Raw genomic sequence first — 21271 nt, 5'->3', positions numbered from 1 at the left:
AAACAACTGTTTGAATTAAGTAGGTTATGAAACTGAACTGCTTAGGTCTAACATTTTATCATTTGTATAACTTTTGGATTGTATGGCACTTCGATATTTCTGATTAAGATTTCCATCAGGTGAATAAGGGAAGTATTCTTTAAAGTAACGAAAGAAGATGTTAGATGGGGAAGAATCAAATAAAGAACTTGCTAAAAGTGGCCACCTGTGCAATGGTTGAAGCTGGTTGCCAGCGTGGTGTGTTTGACAGTGTATGTGGTTCTCCAGGATGGCTTGAACTCACCCAGGACCCTTTTCAGTCCCCTCTGCGATACACTAAATGCTTTTCTTATTTTGCAGCAAAAAAGAGGATCTAGACAGCAGTTGCTTTTCTTACACAGTCTTAATACTTTTTCTGCGGAAGCTTTGACATCTCACTGGATGGGAGAAAAGTTCTGTTGGGGCGAGCAGGGAAGGATGACAGTGTAACCGAAGATGTATGTGACGTTTTGTTTTGGAAAATAAGGATCTAATTTAATTTTTTCTTTCTGGCACTTCCCAACTTTTCTGTGTTCTGATTCCATGAATGTCATTCCTTTTACTATGCTTTTCATGTAAATTTTGTGACTAAAATGACCATCAAATCACAAAATGGATCATTGTCATGCCTGGTTAGTGGGGCTGTTCAAACTTGCCACGTGAGCTAATGGAGTAATTGGTAGAACTAATAGATTCCTTCTCCGTTGACTTCAATTAGTCCAGATTAAACTTGCATTGTATGGAAGTTTCATTACAAAGGTGAGGTTCAAGAATCAGAATCATAGAATCACAGAATATTTTGGGTTGGAAGGGACCTGACAGATCACCCGGTTCCAACTCCCTGCCATGGGCAGGGACACCTCCCACCAGGTCAGGTTGCCCAAAGCCCACTGTGTCCTTTACTGTTTTTGAGGGCTTGTGTTCAGCATGTATGTCTTGTTAAATCCATTCCATTTGCCTCATCTCAAGATACTTTGCGTTGATCTTTCTCTTGTTCCCTAACATAGTTCCGTATTTCTCGGAAGCTCACAGTTCAGGTGAGCTGTGTTCTGTCTCTTCTTGAGTCCCCCTGGGGTGTTGTTTTAGGAGGGGAGATGCTCCTCAGACTTTCTGCAGAGCCATTTGATCCCCATGCCCAGCCCAACTCTAGTTTTTATTCCCACATAGCTTCTACCAAGCTCCATGTAGCAGTCTTTGTTGGACTTGCAGAGCTCTTGTTTTCTTTGCAGTTTAAATGGTGCAGCCTTTTGACCGTTCTGTTCCATTTTTGTGCTTCCTGTGATGTTCTTAAAAGAAGAAAGTGAGAATGTTCAAGCTTCTTCCTATTGAAGTTTTATATACATTCTTATGAGTAAGGAACCAGTTTTATTTGGAAAACTTTTATTTGTAAGTGAAGTCCTGCTTTCCTCTGTGTTTCAATAAGCTTACTGCAGAGAGAATCAGGGAGACCAGTAGTTAAAAAGAACGAATCTGGAGTTTCCAAACAAAGTAAAAGTGCACTCCTGCCAAAACAGCTGTCCTGCACCCAGGTGTGTTTTCCCCCGCCTTCCTGTGCCAGAATTAGCATTTACCTGGCCAGTTAATCACAGGCTTTGTCAGGCTGGATGGGGCTTTGAGCAACCTGGGCTGGTGGGAGGTGCCCCTGCCCATGGCAGGGGGGTGGAACTGGATGGACTTTAAGGTCCCTTCCAACCCAGACCATCCGCTGATTCTATGGCCAGTTCCTCTAGTTAGCTTACTGTGCAGCCACACGCGTGCTGGTGCCTACAGAAAGGAGGCTGGGGAAGCCAGTTTTGATATGAAATGAAGCGGTGCCTTTTGTGAGAGGACCCTCTTAGCAGGGAGTGGCAAGAAACGCTGCTGAGATACCTTTGATGGGAAGCACAGTGTGAACCTGAGCAGTTTATAATGCCGAGCTGCACATCCAGCTTCTCTGATAACATTGAAACAGGCCTGTTAACATACCTAATTATCAAACATATAAACCCTAAGTACTTTGAGCCAACTTCAAAGCCAGCCCCGTTTTTAGTGGGTGGTTGGATCAGATGAGCTCCAGAGGTCCTTTCCAACATGTTGTTCTCTGATTGTTTTTGTTTTAAGCTATCGTTTAATTAGCTTTCAGTCTCCAGCTGCGGCTTACAACTAGTAAGAAACCTTTTCTGCATAAAAAGCCAGTATTTACTTAACTATTAAGTGTACCAGCAACAAAAGTAGATGATGGCTATCTTTAGAGAGAGGTTCTGTGGGAGGTAGTGAGACTTCTGAAGTCATTCAGATGCCTGTCAGCTAAATAGCTAGTATTAAGGCTCTGTGCAGCAAATTGCTAAAACACAGCATTTTTCCGATGGAACTCCAGTTATATAAATAACCTTTCGGAGAGGAGCGTTCCTGCGTGAGTCACTGCACCAAGTTTTGTCTGCTACACCCTGACGTGACTACAGGACTCTCGACAGCACTTGGGAACCTGAACCAGGGCTAACGGTTTTCAGCCGAAGCAGCCCAGGATTCTGCCTCAGGAAGTTGTTACTAGAAATACGAAACTAGATTTACTTGGCTGAAAATAGCCATCACATGATGGACAGGCATTACATTGTCATTTGGCTGTCCTTATCGTATAGCAGCCTGGGTCAAGTTTACATTAGGTCAAAAGCAGGCTCTTTCCCCTGAGAGAGTTGTGATTGTGAGTTTAATTGCCCACCTTTTTACGTCTGTTTTAATGAAGACTTGAACTGAGAGAGTCTAGTTCAGGCTCTCGCCCTGTTGTTTTCATAACCTTTGTTTGCATTCCTTCCGATAGATACTGGCTCATGTGAATTATCCAAAGCGACTGAAATAGTTTCTTTGGGGAAGGTTTGGAAGATTAGCACCAAATACGAAATTCAAAATGTATTCCCAACCTGTTGTCTGTCGGTATCCCATCACTGTCTGTTTTAAAGGGCAGGTGGGAGGAAAGCAGGTGGATCTGCGTGGAAGCACAGTGTCTCCCTGCTTCATTTTTAAAAGTAACCGCGGGATATGCCGATGTGTGAAGGTGATCATAAATCCTGAAGTGTTCTGGTTTGAATTAACCCTGCAGTATTACCATCCACACTTCTGTTCTTAAAAGTTGTGCGTGTTCAGTTTGAAATAGCTTACTGGGGAAAAAAATGATCGTGGGAAGGAAGAAAATGCAGGTAGAGCTTAGCAGCTGAGGAAGCTCTTAGTTTGGTGTTTATGCACTATTACTTCTTCTTTGTAATACATGGTTCTTCAAGCCTTATTTCAGCTCCCCATACCTTGATATAAAACAGTATGTGTGCTTTCTCGGATGCCGTTCTTCACACAGCACACTCCGTAGGCTGCTAAGCTTTGAAATCCAACAGTGAGTAAGTTTACAACTTCACATCCAAAATCTTGACAAGAACTCGTGCGGCATTCCTCTGCAGGGAAGAGTTTTACGAGACAGGCTCTGAGGTGTTTGTGCAGCCTTACAGAGCAAGCCCTCAGGGCTTGTTGGTAGTTAGCACGTTTCACCCGTTTGCGTGTTTCCAAGCAGAGTGCCATTACTGCAGCGAATATATATTTCATTTGCAGAAATACCTTTCAGTTTCTTTCCTTTCCCTCCACCCAGCCTATTGATTGATCAGGTTAGTTGTTGAACTAGGATGCTAACTGCTTTTGTATGCATGGCTAGGAAGTTGTCTTAGCCTAGTAATCAGGTTTATGGTGCTGACTAACTATATATATTTTAAACTACTGTGTTCCTCACCCAATTACTTTCCTCCTAAAATACTTGGAACTGGAAAGAGAACGCTTTTCCACCCACCCACCCTCTGCCAGTTAAATGTCAAATAGCAGCCAGGAAATAAGGGAATTTTTCCGTGCGGTAGGGAGGGGGGGAATCTGGGTGCTGGCTTTTGAGTTGTATGTGGTACAGGAATATCTGATAGCGATACATTAGACAATTGATTAGATGTGACTGATAAATTAGATTAAAATGTAGTTGTTTCTCTGTCTCTATTTGCTCATGGTAGTCTTCATTTCGGTTTATCTTTTAGGGAAAATATTTGAGCTTTGGAATGTGTCTTTTTCCCCCTCCTCTTTGTAGGGTGTGTTAGGTATGAGCACCGTGGTGATGCGAATGTGCTTCAATTGCCCGTGCTCCTTTGATAACATCGTTTTTCTTACTTCTGTCTTGTTCATTTAAGTCTTTATTGTGATAATTAGCTCTCTGCTAGATTTGTCTGTGTATAAAGCATTTTAAAGAGCTGTGCATAGTAAGTGTTTGTGTTATTTTTGGTCTTACATAGACGTATGGTAATTGAAAACTTCTGCCAACAGTTGTGTTTTTCCAGTTCCTTTGTGTTAGGTTGAACTTGTCTGCGATTTTTTTCCAGTACTTGCCCTACCTTTTACGAGTTCTCTGAAGTGTATTTGTGAATAACAAAATGTTACCAAGCTGTTCACTTGGTTACTTTGATGTGCTGAAAACCTCCCTAATGAATTATTTTTCCTTTCTAGTTCGTTAGAGCAATCCATAGAACCATGGATTTGTTTTGGAAAATAGTGTTTTGTTTGTTTTCTTGTTTACAAATCACTTTCTCGTATAAGAATAAAAACCTTAATTAACAACCTTAATTTTACTGTATGAGATATGAAAAACTACAAAAACGTTACTTTAAAGCAGGGATTCAGGAATTCCCTTCCGGCACACGCGTGTTGTTTTTACTGTACCTGCTTCCTATGTACTGAGCTTTCTGGTTTTCTGGCGCTGCTGGGAGGGGAGTCTGCTGTTCTAGTAACACCACAACAATGCTTCTGACAAAGCTGTCACTGGAAGTGGAGATACCTGAAAGTAGGTATCTTTTTTTATTTCCCACTTCTTCCTAGGGCTCTTTATGTTAAGTCTGGGGAGAGCCTGCACAGCATCGTTCTGGATGTTATGCAGAACTGGGGAGGGATTGTAGTGGGCAGTGAGTGCACATAGGACCTGCTGGAAAATTTTTAAAGATATTCAAGCATTTACCCGGGAAATGGGTAATAGGAAACCTATTATGGCATAGCAGGGAGCAGTGTGTGTTTGTTCTTGCTCAAGACATCCAGTCTTTCATCTTCATTTCAAGTGAGTCTGGTATTTGGGATGTAGAATACTTGGCAGTTTTTTTCTTCCGGTGAGAAGTGGAGACGTTTCTGCTTGAAGTGAAGCTCTCCTGAAGGGATGGAAATGATGGTAGCTTTTCCTTGAAGTTGCTTTAAAGCACTTAACCTTGACTGTAATAACATTGATTCACATCTGTATCCTCACAGTGCAAACAAGAAAACTGTAGAACATCATTTCAACTTTGACTCTTTGAAAAGCAATAGAAATATATCCACTTGCCAGAGAGAGATTATTCCTTATTCCTAAAATTAATGGGTTTTAAGCTCTTGACAAATCACTTTGGAATTTCTTCTCTGAAGTTCTCATTCTTGATTCCAATGGAGCACATGAGCTCCTAGATTAGATGTAACCCATGAGAAGTTGTAAGGTTGCTTGCTTCTTTGCTTGAGGCTTGCATTGCTTGGGGCAATGATTTTCCTTTTTTGTCAGTCTGTCGTTTTGTGGGTTTTGCTGTTCCAGTCTCTTCCAACAGTCAAAGTGATGAGCTCCAGCTCCACTTTCTGCTGCTGTGATTGTTTGCATTCCTGTCTGTCCTACTATAGTGAATGCAACATCTAAGTAAGACACTTATGCTGCAATGTCCCACTGAGTAAGAGAAAGGGAAAAAATCTCTGATTTGGGGTAGCTCAGATTAGTTAATGACATAGGATTTGACATGTCACTATTTTAACAGAAAGTGACTATATTCAGCTTCTGAGGACAAAAAAGAACATTGAGGCATTGAAATACGTATCTCAAAGACAGTGTTAATTTTTTTCACTGTACTTTACAAGTCACTTGATTGAGGACTTCTACATAGGCAAACAAATCTTAACTATGTAGTTAAGAGGAAAAAAAAATTCAACTTAGTTGAAACAAAAATTATCTGTAGGTGAATGTTAAGCTGGCTGACTATTTACGTCCGAACAATTTTTCAAATACATTGACCAGAGTCTGGGCTGTATTGGATGCAACAAATCATACCTAGCAACTGGAATGGTGCATTTTGATTGAGCATCCCTTCTAGAGTGAAAAGAAATAAAATATTTGTCTTTTTTTTTGGCTACTTGGAAAAGTCTATCAAATTCTTCAAAATAACTTTTTCAAGCTGAAATGGTATAGCTGCAAATTAACTACTATTTATGCAGATATCTGAAAGTGACTGTGGTATTTTACTCAGGGGGTTTGATGCTGTTTTAACTGTCATCGCTGCATTCTAAATTCAAGTGATATCTTGTGCAAGAAAGCTATTACATGCGATTAAGGGCTGGATACAGCCCATAGACTGCTGAAAATATCTATTAATCATACGGGGCTGGGATTCAGGCCTCAAACAACACAATCAGCAGTAAAAGCTGTAAAAAAAATCAATTGCCAATTAGTACAAATAATGACATTTGCTATTGCAGACTGAAATGTAGGTTCATCCTGCTGAATTTGGGCACCTCATTCGAGAGGTGCAAGCCTTTTTCTGCCATCTGTCTTCAGTCAGTGGGAAGGAGTGAGCTGAATTTTTTGCACGAGGTCCCTTTTCTCTGTATAATAAGAATCTCTGTATAATAAGAATGTAGAGTAATGAGGTCAAAACTCCATTGCTGCTTTTTACCTGCCTAAAATTAACAAAGAATGCTGTGGGCCACGGCTGCTGGATTTTAATTAATGTATAAAGTAAATATTCTACAATAGGACTTAAAAAAAAAAAAAAAAAAAAAGATTAGTATGGTACAGCAGCCTCTATTGTAAATCTGCTGAGAGTTTAGGAGATAAGAGTGGCTGGGCTGCAGATACCACTCCCTGCACATGCACAAACATAACCTCTATCAAGAAAAGTCCAGATTAAGGAATGTGCTGCTTAGGGGCAATCCAATTAAGTGCCATAGTTATTCAGTCACTGTTGTGTGCACAATTCCGTGAAGCTAGATTTTAGGGAACCGATGGACTCCATGGATGATTCTTGTCAGTTCAGACTGTTGCCTTCAACTGATGTAAACTTATTCCCACTCATAAAACTGATATTCACTTTGGTTTTAGGCATAAGACGTTTGGTTTCCATTCAGAACTAGAATTTGCTTAACTGGAATTTAGACATAAATCGGTATTCATTGGAGATTTTCTTTATGATCAATGCAGGCATCTCCAGAGGACTCAATCTGCCCCTGGGGGAAGTGTTTCAAGGTGCCAGGTGTGTATCTGCAGAGGTCCTTCTTTTCTCTGTTAATGATAAAGCAGGTGCAGGTTGACTAGATTACTGTTGGACATGTAAAAGATGGAAATCTTAAATTAGCGCAGAACAAATCATCCTAATGATCACCAATATTTGAATCTTTAAAATTGGAAACCTTTGAAATTGCTGTGAAGCCGTATGTAGGAGAAAAGTTGCTGAGAGGTAAAAGGAGTCTTCCTGGTGTGGAGCTGCAACTGGGATCTAGTGGGCATGATCTGATTACCCCATTGGAGCCGCACAACGTGCAAACATCCAAGGTGGGACCACAGATAGAGATCAAAATGCAGAAATGGAGAGCTTAAGTGTCAGTTAGAAGTGACTCATTCCTTAAAAATCCCATTGTGTGCTTCATGTTATGATTCAATTGCAGGCGGCGTGCTTACAAAGTGACTTACTGCTGCTGTCACCAAGTAAAGCAGTAGTAGTTTATGTTGACCGTTTTTACTGCCACATTGCAAAGTGGAATATAGACTGTTTAAAGTGGTGGAGTTTAGGATAAAGAATATTCAAGAGATCCCAAATGCTTGGGTTATCTGCAGCATTGATGATAATCAGCAATATGAGGGAAGAGGTAACAGCCCTGTGCTGTGTTCAGATAAGGAAAAATGTGTCCAACTTCCCTCCACTCTGTTGCTCCCTCTCCCTCCTGTCTGAACACCCAACAATTCCAGCAGTCTAAAGCTGGAACATCCCCTCTCTGTGTCCAAGACAGTACTAAAACGTAGTCACTTCCCTGCTTGCTACCCAGGGTTTGTTTGGAGGGCAGGAACTGCCTTTACACCAGGGCTGGTTACCTGGTGTTTACCCACAGCTGTAAGCACTTGCTGCGCAGGAGCCATGGCTGTGTGTACAGAAACAACTTTCTATGGTTCATGTCACTGCTCATGCTTGATTGGGCTTGGTACCTGGAAGTAAACCAGTGTTGTTCTTGAAAATCTTGGCTATATACTCAAGAGGGCAGTTATTTCACAAAGGTCCACTGAAGGGCTGGTTCTGTAACTGCTTCAGTAAATCTACAGCATATTCTCTCCAAAAATCGACGTCTCCCTCTCTAAATACATGCAAATAAAATAAGCATCGTGAATTTATATTAAAACTAGAGAAATGAAAATGAAGTATCCTTCAAGAAATATATTGCTAAACGTTAAACTTCCTGAACCAGGAGGAGGCAGATTCTTTAGTTTTTGGGTTTTTGTATTTCTTTTGTTTTTTAGTATTGCTTTAAAAATAGCCAGGCTTAGAAAGAACACTTGTATTGTTATTTTGTGTTTTTTTTAGAGTTTTGTGATTACTTTCTTCCCCTGTTTTTATGATGGAGGAATTCATAACAAAGGCTGAAGAATGTTTTGTCAGAGCGTGTTGCAAGACAACTGTTTTGAAAGATGGCATCGCTGCTGGTTTGCAGCCATGAGAGAGAGCATCTGTGTCCACGGGAAGCTGGAATCTCAGGGGATGTTATCTGGAACCAGGGCCCGCAGGAATTTAGTACGGTGAAGCATTGCCAGCTGACAGCTGGGCTTTTTACTTTATTTAGTCATTTGTATTTTTGTGTTTTCTACTGATACCTTAAAAGATGTCGTCATCTTGAAATCTACTTGTGAATTAAAAACAAACAAAAAAAAAATCAGATGTTGATTTTTAAACTTCAAATTTCCTACCCATAGCAATATTTTATTCTCCTTGGTTTTGTTGACTTGTAAAGACTCGCAGGGAAGGTCAAGTGACTGGAGAGCTGCCGCTGCGTACACAAGTCAAACGATCAACAGGACGTTCAAATATCTAGGAGGGTTTTAACTATAATATTGCAACACGCAGCAGTGTCTTGGAGAAAAGGTACTGCGTGCCCGTCGGTATCCATGGACTAGAAGAGCTTGGTCAGTCTTTCGGTAAGTGACAGACTGAAAGCAAGGTTTGCCCTCCTGCTTACTGTGTGTGGTCTAGAACAGCATCTCTTAGAAGGCTTAAATCCTGTTTATTTCAAATTTAACTTTTTCAATGAAAATTGAGTTAATCGGTGTCAAAGTTAACAAATTTAAGTCTCAGTGCTGGCTTTCAGTCTGGTTTTGTCAGGTTTTAATTTAATATTTGTCATAGACACAGTCTCCATGCTCCATGGCCAAGCTGCCCGTGCCTTGTTCCTACCTGCAGAAGGATTCTTCCTGCAGTAGTTCTTGCAGTGTGCAATTTGTGGGATTCCTAGAATTTGTACGAGTTTGGCGGCTTACTTCCTTTGGGCCAAGATTTTACGTATTTTCCTAAGGCCACAATAATGAAATTTAGTTGCATTTAGATCTGAAAACCCTACTGCTTCTGAGCTTCCCACAATATCTTTCTGTTGGAGGCTGTGTGACTGACAATGGGTCTTGTGGCAGATTTGCAACTTGGTGGGTGTAAATGTGCAGATGCCACATGAACCAGTTCAGTGTGCAAAACCGGCATGCTGCTTTTCAACAGTGGACGTGTTTTTCAGTGGTTTCTCTTCCTTCTGTGGGTCTGACTTAAGCATGCTCGCCGTACTTGCTATAAAATGCCTTCTTGACTAAGAAGTGTTAAGCTCAGTCATGGGACAGTTCGGCCAGGTGAAAGGCTATTGAAACGGACCCATGATTTGGATGAAGACAGGAATTGTGTGCTGTAGGCACAGACTGAAAACATGCTCATAAAACCTCCCCAGTATATAATGAAAATAACTTGTTCTACTTCAAAACCAAAGGATATTCCTGCAGAAGTTCGGTGGGGTTTTTAACTGTGTTGAACATTATCTTCTGTCATTTGATGACATTTTTTTGTTGTTTTTTCCCCTCCAAAGCATCTTTTGTTGACAAGACCTAGAGCCAAAACAGTAAGGCTGGTGTACGAGGATAACAGTTAATTTATTTGGGTGGCAGGCTGGGTTTTGGCTCCACTGGGCAGCTCACACATATGAAGTCACACACCTGAGCTTAGAAATTGGTCTGGCTGAGCATGCTTCAGTCTTTCCTTAGCAACCCGAGCTACCCAAACCACACCAAGGCTGTTGTTCCTCCTCTGTGCTGAGCAATGGCAGCAAACTCCGTGGTGTTGGGGTGGGGTTTATAACCAGAAATAGCACAGTGATGCCTGCGATTGCACTGAGTTGGAACTCAATGGTCAGAGCGTCTTCCAGTTGCGTATTTCATTGGTTTCCTGTTTTCAGCGTGGTCCTGCCACGAAGGTTACTCAGCCTCTGCAGAATCTGGGTATATTCAGGGAGGGATCACATCACAGTGCTGCTTTTGTGCTTTGCCCTTGAACATCAGTTGTGGTTCCTGGGTGAGCTGGGCCTTTGATCTCACCTAGCACAGGAGTCCTTATGTTAAGTGGTGCCAGGGAAGTGTGGGATGTGTTTTGGGTATCTTTTTCTAAGAAATAACAGCGTGTTGTGCTGAAATACAGTCTGCTGGGGCGGAGGGACGGGGACACAACACAAAATGCTCTTAGGGAGAACTGATGTTAGAAACCGTAGTGCATCTGCTTTTAGGTAATCTGATATGAAAACTATTGAGCTTTCTATAAGAAATATGCAAATAACACTTCCTGTCTGTGTCTGTGACTTTCTAAAGAACTTTGCTTGGACTTCCGAATGTTTTAGAACCTGTTTGGGCAAGCTTTTTGCCCTTTCTGGATCAAATGGTAGTGTTACCAGTGAGCGTGTTGTGACTGATTTGTGGAGTGGGTGGTGGACTTAAAGCAACGAAGAAAAGAAATGAATGCGGACAGCAAAGAGCCCGCTAGGTTTCAGAGGGCTCTGGTGGGTGGCTGATGAAGTGCTTGAACCCAAGAACACGAAAGATACACGTGTAAGCTGGCAATGCCATGGCTGGTGCTGTCAAGTTATCTCAGGTTTTCCTCCCCACCAATTTTTATCGCTATGTTAACTGAGACCCAAATAATGTGTTCATGTTGTTATAATGTTCTGCTTTCTGTCACTTCCTTAGCATAGCTTTAGAGTTTCGGAGAGAGTTTATCACAGAGTATTTGCAGGTTCAACAAAGCTGCCACACATCGTCTGTCCGTAAGCCTTACACTTTATGGATGTTATGTAGTAAATTTGTAGTGGTGCAGGTAGAAATGATACAGGAGAATTTCAAAATGTCCATTATACTTTGAATGACTTATGTTAAAAGAAAATGCTTTAATACGAAGAATAAACTGGCTAGATGTACTGGATGAAGTTCAGGATGTAGGATGTTGCACACTTTTGCTTCTCTTATGAGTCAGTCAAAACATGTGTGCATATATACTTTTCTCAGTTTAAAAACTGAATAATGAGCATATTCTACAGACTTGTTTGACTTCTCAGGATGCAGGTTAACCCAGCTTTTGAATTTGCATGCTCTGATAGTCTGTTTTAGCTTCAATACTACACAAAAATGGAAGTTCTTCCTTTAGCTTGTTTGTTTGTTGCAAACACAGGTTTGCAGTTTGCTCATCCCCAAACCAGTAACGTTGAAGTGGTCGATATTTGTCTGAGTTCACTTAGATTTGTGCCGAATGTGTTGTGAATTATAGGTTTGGTTTTTTTAAAGGTTTCATGCCAAGATGTGCACATTGAGTCAAGAAGATAATATACTTTTCAGTAATTAGCTGCTGGTAAGCCAGTTAAATAACAGGAAAGGAAATTGAATTTCCCTGCTAAGGAGAGCACTGAGTCTTGCAGAAGATGGTCAGTAGTTCTTGAACACTTTTATCTTTTCTGAAAATTGATGTCCATATTAATCTGCACAGAAGGGCTCCGTGGTCTCATTAGAGATCAGCTGTATAATTTACCAAGTGTTAACGGGGTAAGTTCTCCCTTGTGAAGGAACCTTAAGTGTAATGAGTCAGAACTCCTGACTGCAGGGGTTAGTTAGGAAAGTGGGTGGTGTGTCAGTGAAGTAAGACAAAATTTTCACTGCTTTAGTCTAGTAAGAGTGGTTGGCAATTTGGTGCAGAGCCCAGCGCTTCTTTTCGTAGCTATAGGCAATTCAAAGGATATTAAGTTGTGCTGCCACACTGGTTGTATAAGTCAGTTTGAAAACTAACATTTAGCAATCCAGAGAGGAAATTTTTTCTTCTGTTGATCATCAAGGCAGCGAAACGCTCTGGTATGCAGCAGGGTCCTTGGGAACATGTCTGGATTCCCAAGGGAATTGAAAAGGCATTTGTCATGTAGGCTTAGAAGTACAAAAGATGTTTCTAAAATGTGACAAATTGAAAAGAAGGTGTTAATACCTTTATAAAACTTACAAAGCCTGAAAGCTAAAATTTCAAGGTAATTAAACTTGCTAGGGAAAGGAAGAAGAGGAGTGAAATGACATCTGAGTTTAACAGGATAAAGTAGGCAACATGTCAAGATGTAGTACTGTGCAGCGCTTCAGGTAGCGAAATTCAGCGAGAGCTGTTACAGCTGCTGTTCATGCTACACCTTTCACAGCCTCACCGTTTAAAACCTGGGTTTCTGCTGCCAGCAGTGATTGCAAAGCTTGTGGGAATCCAGAGACATGCGAACGGGGGCTGTCATGAAATGCCCTGCCCTGTAACTACTGCTTACACCAGATGTCTGTAAGCTGGTGTGACAACAAGGCTTGGAGTGTAAATCCAGTTCTTGGTTGTTTTGTTCGTGTGCAGTGTTGTGCTGTTCAGTTCTTTACTTAACTCTGCTTGTCCTGGACTGTCATTGGACATTGGCATTTAAAATATAACTTAGTGCAGTGAATGCTCCATGCAGGTGAGATGGGCAAAGGGCACTGAGCTTCTGACCACTTAAGTAGTGAAGGTCACAGCACTGCTGCAAATGTGGCTAGGAAGTGCTCAAAATGGCAAACCCAAGAGCTGGTGTCGCCTCCCGTTATTAAGAAGTGCTCGACATCACTTCTGTTCCAACTGGCAGTTTCCAGGAACGGTAAATCTTTTGTTTCAACCACTAGATGATGGATGCCTCGAACTGTTTTTGTTATGAATTTTCCACTCCCCCTAAACTTGGGGATTGATTTCAGTGAGTCCTTGTTCTTGATGGCTTCTGACTAACGGGTGTACACTGAGCCCATGTAATGGGAGGGTTGGCTCTTGGCAGGTCTGCAGGCAGCGGCCAGGTGTCAGGGGGGTGAACACAGGGGGCTGTTAGGTCTCTGCATACTGCACCTAACCAGGCTTCTAGTCCATGCTTTGCTGCTGTATCCAGTGATTTCCTAAGTGCTTTTAAATTGAAATCCCTTTACATGAAGTATAATGGAATTTTTGTTATTATATTAGATTTTTAAAATGAAAATAAAAAGCCTAGCCATCTAACTATGAGAAGCATAACTTAATTTTCCCAGTCTGTTTTCATGCTGATGGTTTTGTTGGTTTGGCTGGTTTTTGGCCTTCCTGGCCCAGTCCAAACGGATCACTGCAAACTTAGGATCCTTTTCCAGCTGAAAGTAGAACAGAAATTTGGATACAGAGATAGTGAAAAACGTTACAAGATCCTCTTAAACTACAGTGGGAATGAAGCAGTTAGTTAGTCGACTTCGTCTCAATATTGAAGCCTGAGTTCTGGTAAGTGGTACTATGTGCTGGCACTTGAAGATGCTTCTGAAATGAGGCTGCACTAGATCAGTCAGTGCTGGAGGACTGACGGCTTAAAGCTTTCTATTTATAAAGAGGTGCACTGCAGCTGGGGATGGAACGGGCGGAGGGAAGCTGCGTGGTTCCTCTGGCAGCAGCAGTCTGCCCTGTAGGTAGGGTGGATTTTGCACGCGGATATGGCAGAAACCCATGCCAATATATTTCCAGATGTTTGAAAGGAAATTGTGTAACCAAGAGTGGCACCGCAAGGATATAGTATTTGGTTTGTGTGTTCTGGAAGCTGCTGATGCTGAGTTTTCAGGCTGAACGGCGTTCCTCCACTTGGGCTTGCAAAGGCTGAGTGTCAGGCTAGAAGTAGGATTTCCCAGTTTCCTTGCTAGCAGACTACTGTTCTGTCATTTTTCCAGAGCAGCTGCTTAGAATGCTTATCCCGGAGGATTTTATTATGGCAAGCTGCTGCTGAATAGGAGGGCTCTGGGTAACTTTGTCTTGCAGCACGCTCGCTCCATCTCTCTTTGTACTCGAATGCAAAAATAGCAGCACTTAAGCAAATTTTATTTAGTTTTCGTGCTGGTGAGTCAAATTGATGAAAAGTAATGTAGTTCTCAACAAGCCTCGCTGCCAGTATGAGTGAAGCATATGTAATAGATGCTGAAGTGAGAGGTATGCGTGGTGAAAATTGAACTTGGGCTTTGTGCTGCCTCAGCATCCTTCAGTTCTGAATTGCAAGACCGGCTTCTGGACGACCATATCAGTCGTATCAGGGCACCGGAGCTTTTCTTTGCAAACACCAGCATCATTTTGAGTTTTCAAAGGCAGCGTTTGTCATTGCAGCTAGGTGGAATATCCAGATAGCAAAGAACTGCAGGATTGTCAGCTTTCTAAATGTAATTCCCAGTGCCTTCTGCAATGAGAGGGGCTGGGCTGGGGAAACAGGATGGCTTTCTCAATTAGTCTGATGTTCATAATTGGTATTTTTTTTTTAATATTGAAACAAACTGGAATCCTTGTATTACTTAAATGAGAAAATGGTGGACATTTATAATCACTGAGGAAAAACGGATATACAGTCTTCATGCATTTAAAAACATTATATATTTTCAATTTAATTTAATGTTTTAATTCTAGCACAGCAGAAGGTTTGGGTGTGTGACCCCTCTCTATAGTTTGGGCCTTAGTGAAATTCAGCAGTTTGTGTTTAGGCAGCAGTGACTCTCCTAACTGTGCTGCAGCCTCTTGCAGCATTTTAGGAAGACTTGTTTTATGCTAGCATAGCCTGACTTCACAAAAAAACAGCCTATACACTGCTAATCATTTTCCTTGTCTTACAGCTATAATACACAGAAATACATGTCGGGAAGTTTCCGTTAGGAGCTATCAGGATATTTATCCCATCTCTGTGAGCTACTGTTCATATCAATTTTAAACGGGTCAACATATTGGACAATTTTAAATGGGTCAACAGTAGGACTTTAGACATTAAGAAGAAGAGGAGAGGAGCAGAGGTGACAGAAGGCTGCAATGCAATACAACTTTCTTACACCATTTAAGGAGTTTCAGTTCCAATACTTGAGGGATATCACTGTTGTTATAGTAGCTTTCCTGTGTTACTATTTAAATCCAAAGGTGTTGAAAATCTGTTTCAGCCTTTCTACTAGAGCCAACCTTTTTTGTGTGTAATCGCCACCTTGTTGAAAGAATTACTTCTTCACCTTGGTGCTCCCTCTGACTGGGAGGCAGACAGCCTGTGGGACAGGGAAGAACACGGCAGACATCGCGCTGGAAAGGTTGTGCTGAGCAGAGCTCTGTAGCTTGTCGTGGCAGCTCCTAGGACTTGCTGAACTGATAGCAGCAGCTCACATGGGATGACGATGTTTGTGCCGGTAGGACATCGTAGGAACATTTGATGTGATACCAAGTATGTGTGTCTAATACCGCTCTCATCTCATAGGTGCAGAGCTGACTCAAAGGGCATGTAATTCTTTTTTTTAAAGGTTTATTTTGTTTTCCGATGTGTTGTCCAAGCATTTCAATGGCTCACATTCCAGTTTATAAATAAATACAATCCTTAACCTTGCTTGGCATTGTGACCGCTTCTTCCATTTAGATAAGTTTCCATTTTTCTAATATTTCCACTTTACTTTCAGGTTTTATAGTGCTCAGAGAGCCCTAGCAATTGATCCTAGGGCCCTTCCCCCACTCCTTTACATTTTCAGATGTTTGAGTTTTGGTTAAAGGCAATTACTGCCAAAACCTGTGCTGCTTATTTTAGGTAGGTTTTAGTTCTAGGACATGGTTAGTCTTGCTGATTTACATAGGCCTTCGTAATTACAGTTTTGAGGAGTACCCTGTGGCTGTAATAGTGTATATGACAAAACTGATTTCCTATATTCAGCCTGCTTCTGGATCTCCCAGATGTTTCTGTTAAAAGCCTTTCCATATGCAACACACGCCCAACGGTTCTCAATAAAGTTGTTTCAAGGGTCCTTGCCTAATTCCCGTACTGACAGCTTACAGCATTTATAATACTGAATATGAATTTTGCTGTGCAAAGGCTAGTAATTTTGATATATTTAAGACTGCAAACACAGAATCCATGCCAAAGCATGCTAAACAGAAACAAACTGTGATTGCCAGAAAGTAATGGAAACAGCAGTTGTTTGTTAATTTAGTCAGCAAGTGCCTGTGGTTAATTGCAGTGCTTTGAAGAACCCTAATTATTAACTGTTTCAGCTTCTTTCAGGAATACTGAATCCAGCAGTTCTGCAACAGTGGGTGTTTAGTGTTGTTTTTTTTCCTTGTAATTCAGATGATAAGGGAGCTGCAGCATTTCTGGGGTTGAAAAAGTTAGGAAAATTGCCAGAATGACAGTGGAGGTGAATTACTGGGAAGAGAAGATGGAGGTGGACAGTGTAACAGGAGACAGACTTGGCTGCTCTGCTTTCCCTTCCAGCTCACCCTCATTTTACTTTAAAATGACTCATTTTACTTAAAATTACTTTAATTCTCATTGGAGAAGAGTGGATGTCCCCAGCCTGGGTTTGAGGAGCAGCATTTTCATGTTGTGTGGAGCAGCAGAAGACTCGGAGCGTATTCCTCTGTGCAAAGGAAGATTCCTCTGCTGCTGCTCCTCGTTTCTTGAGAGAGGGAATTGCTGGCTGGGATATGCTGTCTGTTAGGCCACAGCTCTGTTCAGCTCTCTCTCGCCTAAAATGTTTTAGGTCTGCCTGCCTTGCTGAGTGGGACACATTAAAAAGGTGCTAAAATGAGCTTGAATGCTGCTATATTATACTTTTAATTCTCTCGATGCTGGGATTCCTTTTCTTGAATCTTCTACCAAATTTCTCCAGTCAATTTGACTTAAAAGTGCAATGACTTCAGACAAATTAATCTGACAGTTATAATTCAAAGATTCACATAATTTTAGTATTTTTTCCATGCCATTTAGCTTTAGGCTAAGTTTAAATAACTGCTGCTGGTGTGCTTTCGGAAGGTGATTTAAAGCAGCTAGGTTGCACTTTTGTTCTGAGGATCCCGTAGGATGCTCTCCCTCCACTGATGATGCATGAAGAGAATATGGAGACTAGTTGGGATACCTTTTAGGTTTTGATGTTTAATCTGGACAGATGTGCTTTTGATACAGAAGGATTTTTTTTTTTCAGTTTAGCATTCCAAAGTAAGCAGAAGGTATCTAATTTGAGAGACATTTGTGAAATAACTGGAAAGCTGTAGTACGTAGAATATGTGGTTATAGCTATATCAAGGTTCTTGGTTATATCGTGTGACCAGATAATAAAACTGGAAGTGACTAGTCAAGTGTCTTTCGGGTCTTCAGCTGGATGGAGCAACAAGTAATTAAGTGCAATACAAATGGAAGGAACCAGATATAAACTAAGTCATGTGGCCTCAGACAGGCATTTTTTAAACGTAGCTAATATAACACGTTATTTTTACTGGAGTCTAAATTTTTGCCTGTAATCCTTGAGGGGAAATAGAAGAAAAAAAAAAGCTACATTGTAGGGTAGCTTTTTTTTTTAAAATCAGTTTTGAATTGCTTTTATTGCTCTCTTTTCTACATTGTTGTAATATGCTGTTCATGAAAAAATGATTGGTTTGTAGCAAGAAAGTTTTTTCATTTAATTTTATGGAATGTTCTCATCAATAGCAGAAGTTTCCTACTTTCTGTGTAGGTACCTTTTGCGTTGTGTCAGTCACCCTAAGGACCTCTGTACCATACTGTATTTATATCGCAATCACTAAATACAAGTTAAATATAAGGGTTGGCTGATAGACAGCTTGGAGAATGGCAATGTCTGACTACCTAGCCAATGATTTTAAAAAGGAAAATGTTTTAGGGTGAGAGGACCAGTGGATAACAACTACTACTGTGTATATACGTAATATTTATTTTATAGTTGATTATTGATACCTGTGACTTACGCTGAGAGCAGTTCACGATTCTTTCCAGAAGAATGCTGGAACCTAATGGTGTCTGACTTTCTTGTCAATGCTTGCCTTTAGTGACATCTATGTGGATATGTAGATATTATGTAGGTACTCTCTTGCACAGTACTAAGAATTAAATCTAAGGCATCAATATTATTCTTTGCACTTTACAACTCACAGTTTGTTACCCTTTAACATGTGCAACTGCAGGTGTAAACTGGGTTTATATAGTCCTAACCTAAGCAGTAGGAGCACAATGGGTGTGACACGCTAAAGGACAAGTAAATATTAATATGTCAAAAATTAAGAGTCGAGCCTTGTTAAGGTGTAACAAAGCCTGTAATGTAGATAAAGAAAATTCCAAAATAATAATTTTGTGTAAGTGGCCTCTTGGTTCTTTCCGAGCCTGTTATTTTCTGTAATTCAGGACAGAAAGCAAAGGGTGCTTGGTGGGTGCAAGAGGGAGATGCTGCTGCCTCTGTCAGTGCATTCAGGTGCATTGAGTGTCAGCTGTGTGCCTAGCATCCTTTGTGTAGCCTATGCTTTAACGAATTTATACCTTAAATCTGGGCAGCAAATCAGAATGAATTACATGTGGTGGTCCAACATCATGCTTCAGAGATGAGTAATTACTGCGAATTAGCACATTTTCTGTCTGCAGATTCAGCAGGCAAATGTTTTAGGAAAAAGACCAAAATGTTGCTTATTAGCACTAGGTCTGGCATAGTGCTGGTTCTTTTCCTTCCTTTGACTTTTTGGCCACTGGAAGCAACTTGAGAATCCTGGGAGATAAAAAATTGGGCATAAGCTTCATTCAGCTGTAATTTCATGTACATATGGTAACCAAGTCGTTGAAAATGTGAAAATGTAAAGTACTTTTCTAAGAAAGCAAAAAACACCCTCTAAATACAGACTTCTGACATCCTACTCACCATAATTTTCTAGGAAATTAATTCTAAATAAAAACTATGATAATATGGGTCTGAAACCACTCAATTTTTAATAATTAATTATTTTTGTCATCACTAAGTGATAGAATTTCTTATAAAAATAAATCCTGCTGAGGATTGTTGCAGTCAGAAGCAGATGCTGTTGATCATTCTTGTGCCACTTGTAGTGGGTTTGGTAGATCTGTGATACACTTGTAAAAAGTTGTTTAGAAAAATAACTGACAATATTGATTCAGGGTCTAGTCCTCCAGCGGAGCTAAAACGTGTGTGGTTAGTAGAAATTAAGGAGTGCTGTGAAGATAACTTGAGCATACTCAAGAATATGGTGATGCTCATCATTAATGCAAGAATTCAATAAAAATCTAACACAAATCATTAAGGGGGCTTGCTTTCAAATTCTGGTCGTTTAAAATACAGTTTTAGAAGTGTATATCTAATTCGCTGTTCTCATTTGAGATGTATATATAATAAAAATAACCAGTAGGCATTGCTGTTAAAACCAGTAGTACAGTCTGTTATGCTATGAAGAGATTAAGAGTTTGCAGATCAGCTGAGACATTGCTTCACAAAAGTTGGTAGATGTAGGTCACAGTTTTTTCATGTGTTCAGGGGCTTTTTGTGCTTCAGAAGTGTGATCTGCATCCTGTCGTTGAAGCGGTTCACAGCTTAAAAAAAAAAAAAGCGTAGGTCTGCTTCAGCTGAACTACTTCAATTTTTTACCTGTCTTTTGTATGTGGAGTATGTAAGGCTACTAACCATGCTTTCCTTCTGTGTCTGGAAAGCTGCAGCTATTTTTCCAGCTTTTAATTGGCATTTTCCTGTTGTATCGGGTACTTTCATCTACTAATATATCATCATATATATCATCATTCTCTTGTTTCTTGCTGACTTCTGCAGTTGCTTAAAAAAATAAGTTGTTGAAAATGTGTTTTGAAGGGCTATTGATGGAACTTAAATCCATATACCTGAGCTTCAGCTTCACTGAATAAATATTTCTGGTCATAATTTATTGATATTGCAAAAGATCTGGAACAAATGAAAGAAGTGCAGGCAAAATTCTTGCAGTCATGTATGTCATGTTAGAAACCCTTGAAACATGAGAGGTAAATTTTGTTGACATCTTGCACTAGCTGTGTCAGCTATGCTTATTTTTTTTTTTAATTTGTAGTGTTAAAGCAATACTTTATTCCAGATGTCACTATTAAATACATTCTTGGACTTGCACTTCTGTAGTTTAGATATGAGTTCATATTTTATTTCATTGAATTCTAGTATTTTTGTCAAGAATGCTCAGTACGTAACGTGTTGTTTGCTTGTATATATTACTCATATGGAGATCACTAAGCTTTTCTGTATTATAAATGATTGATTAACTAAAACATTTTTTATATTTGTATTAATTTTTCATTTTTTTTTTTTTAGGTCCATTTTCCAGATACAGAGAGAGCAGAATGGCTCAACAAGGTAAGGGTAGTAATTAGCACTACTTAAAAAAACAACAACAACAAAAAACATAGTGGAGGAGATGGGAGGATTTGAGTTTAAAAAAAAAAAAAAAAAACACAACATGGAAGAATCGAAGAACAGGATGGTTTTTAACTTTTTATGCTCTTTGTGCATTTGAAGTTTGTAGTTGGTGATCCAGTCAGCCACAAGAAAGAATCATGATAGATTACGTCTATTTTCATGATGTTGAGATTACGTATGATTTTTGGACAATGACTTTAGATGACATTAAAATAATGACAGCTATAATTGCGTGGAAGTCATACCAGCTGTAAACACAGTTTTTTATATTCTCTTTGTCTGGGATGCTTTCCAGTTACTGTAGAATCCTGACCTACAATCTAAAAATAAACCAATTTTGCAGTTTTGATTTGTAACTGTAATAATAGAAGGTACAGATCTATGTACCTTGGGTATTTTAAAATATTTTTCATTCAAAGA

General features: G+C 40.2%; 1 protein-coding gene across 3 annotated transcripts in view; it reads left to right on the top strand.

Moving 5' to 3' along the window:
• Positions 1 to 21271, top strand: part of ESYT2 (extended synaptotagmin 2) — an 84605-nt gene that overhangs the window by 7374 nt on the left and 55960 nt on the right. For all 3 annotated transcript variants that reach the window (XM_048050535.2, XM_066991453.1, XM_048050536.2), the window contains exon 2: positions 20747 to 20788. In XM_048050535.2, the coding sequence (XP_047906492.1) occupies positions 20747 to 20788 (42 nt within the window). The remainder of the gene's footprint in view (positions 1 to 20746; positions 20789 to 21271) is intronic.

Source organism: Anser cygnoides, chromosome 2 (genome assembly GCF_040182565.1).
Source record: "Anser cygnoides isolate HZ-2024a breed goose chromosome 2, Taihu_goose_T2T_genome, whole genome shotgun sequence".
Classification (NCBI taxonomy): domain Eukaryota; kingdom Metazoa; phylum Chordata; class Aves; order Anseriformes; family Anatidae; genus Anser; species Anser cygnoides.
The sequence above is the reverse complement of the archived record's forward strand: the minus strand, read 5'-3'. Positions and strand labels throughout refer to the sequence as shown.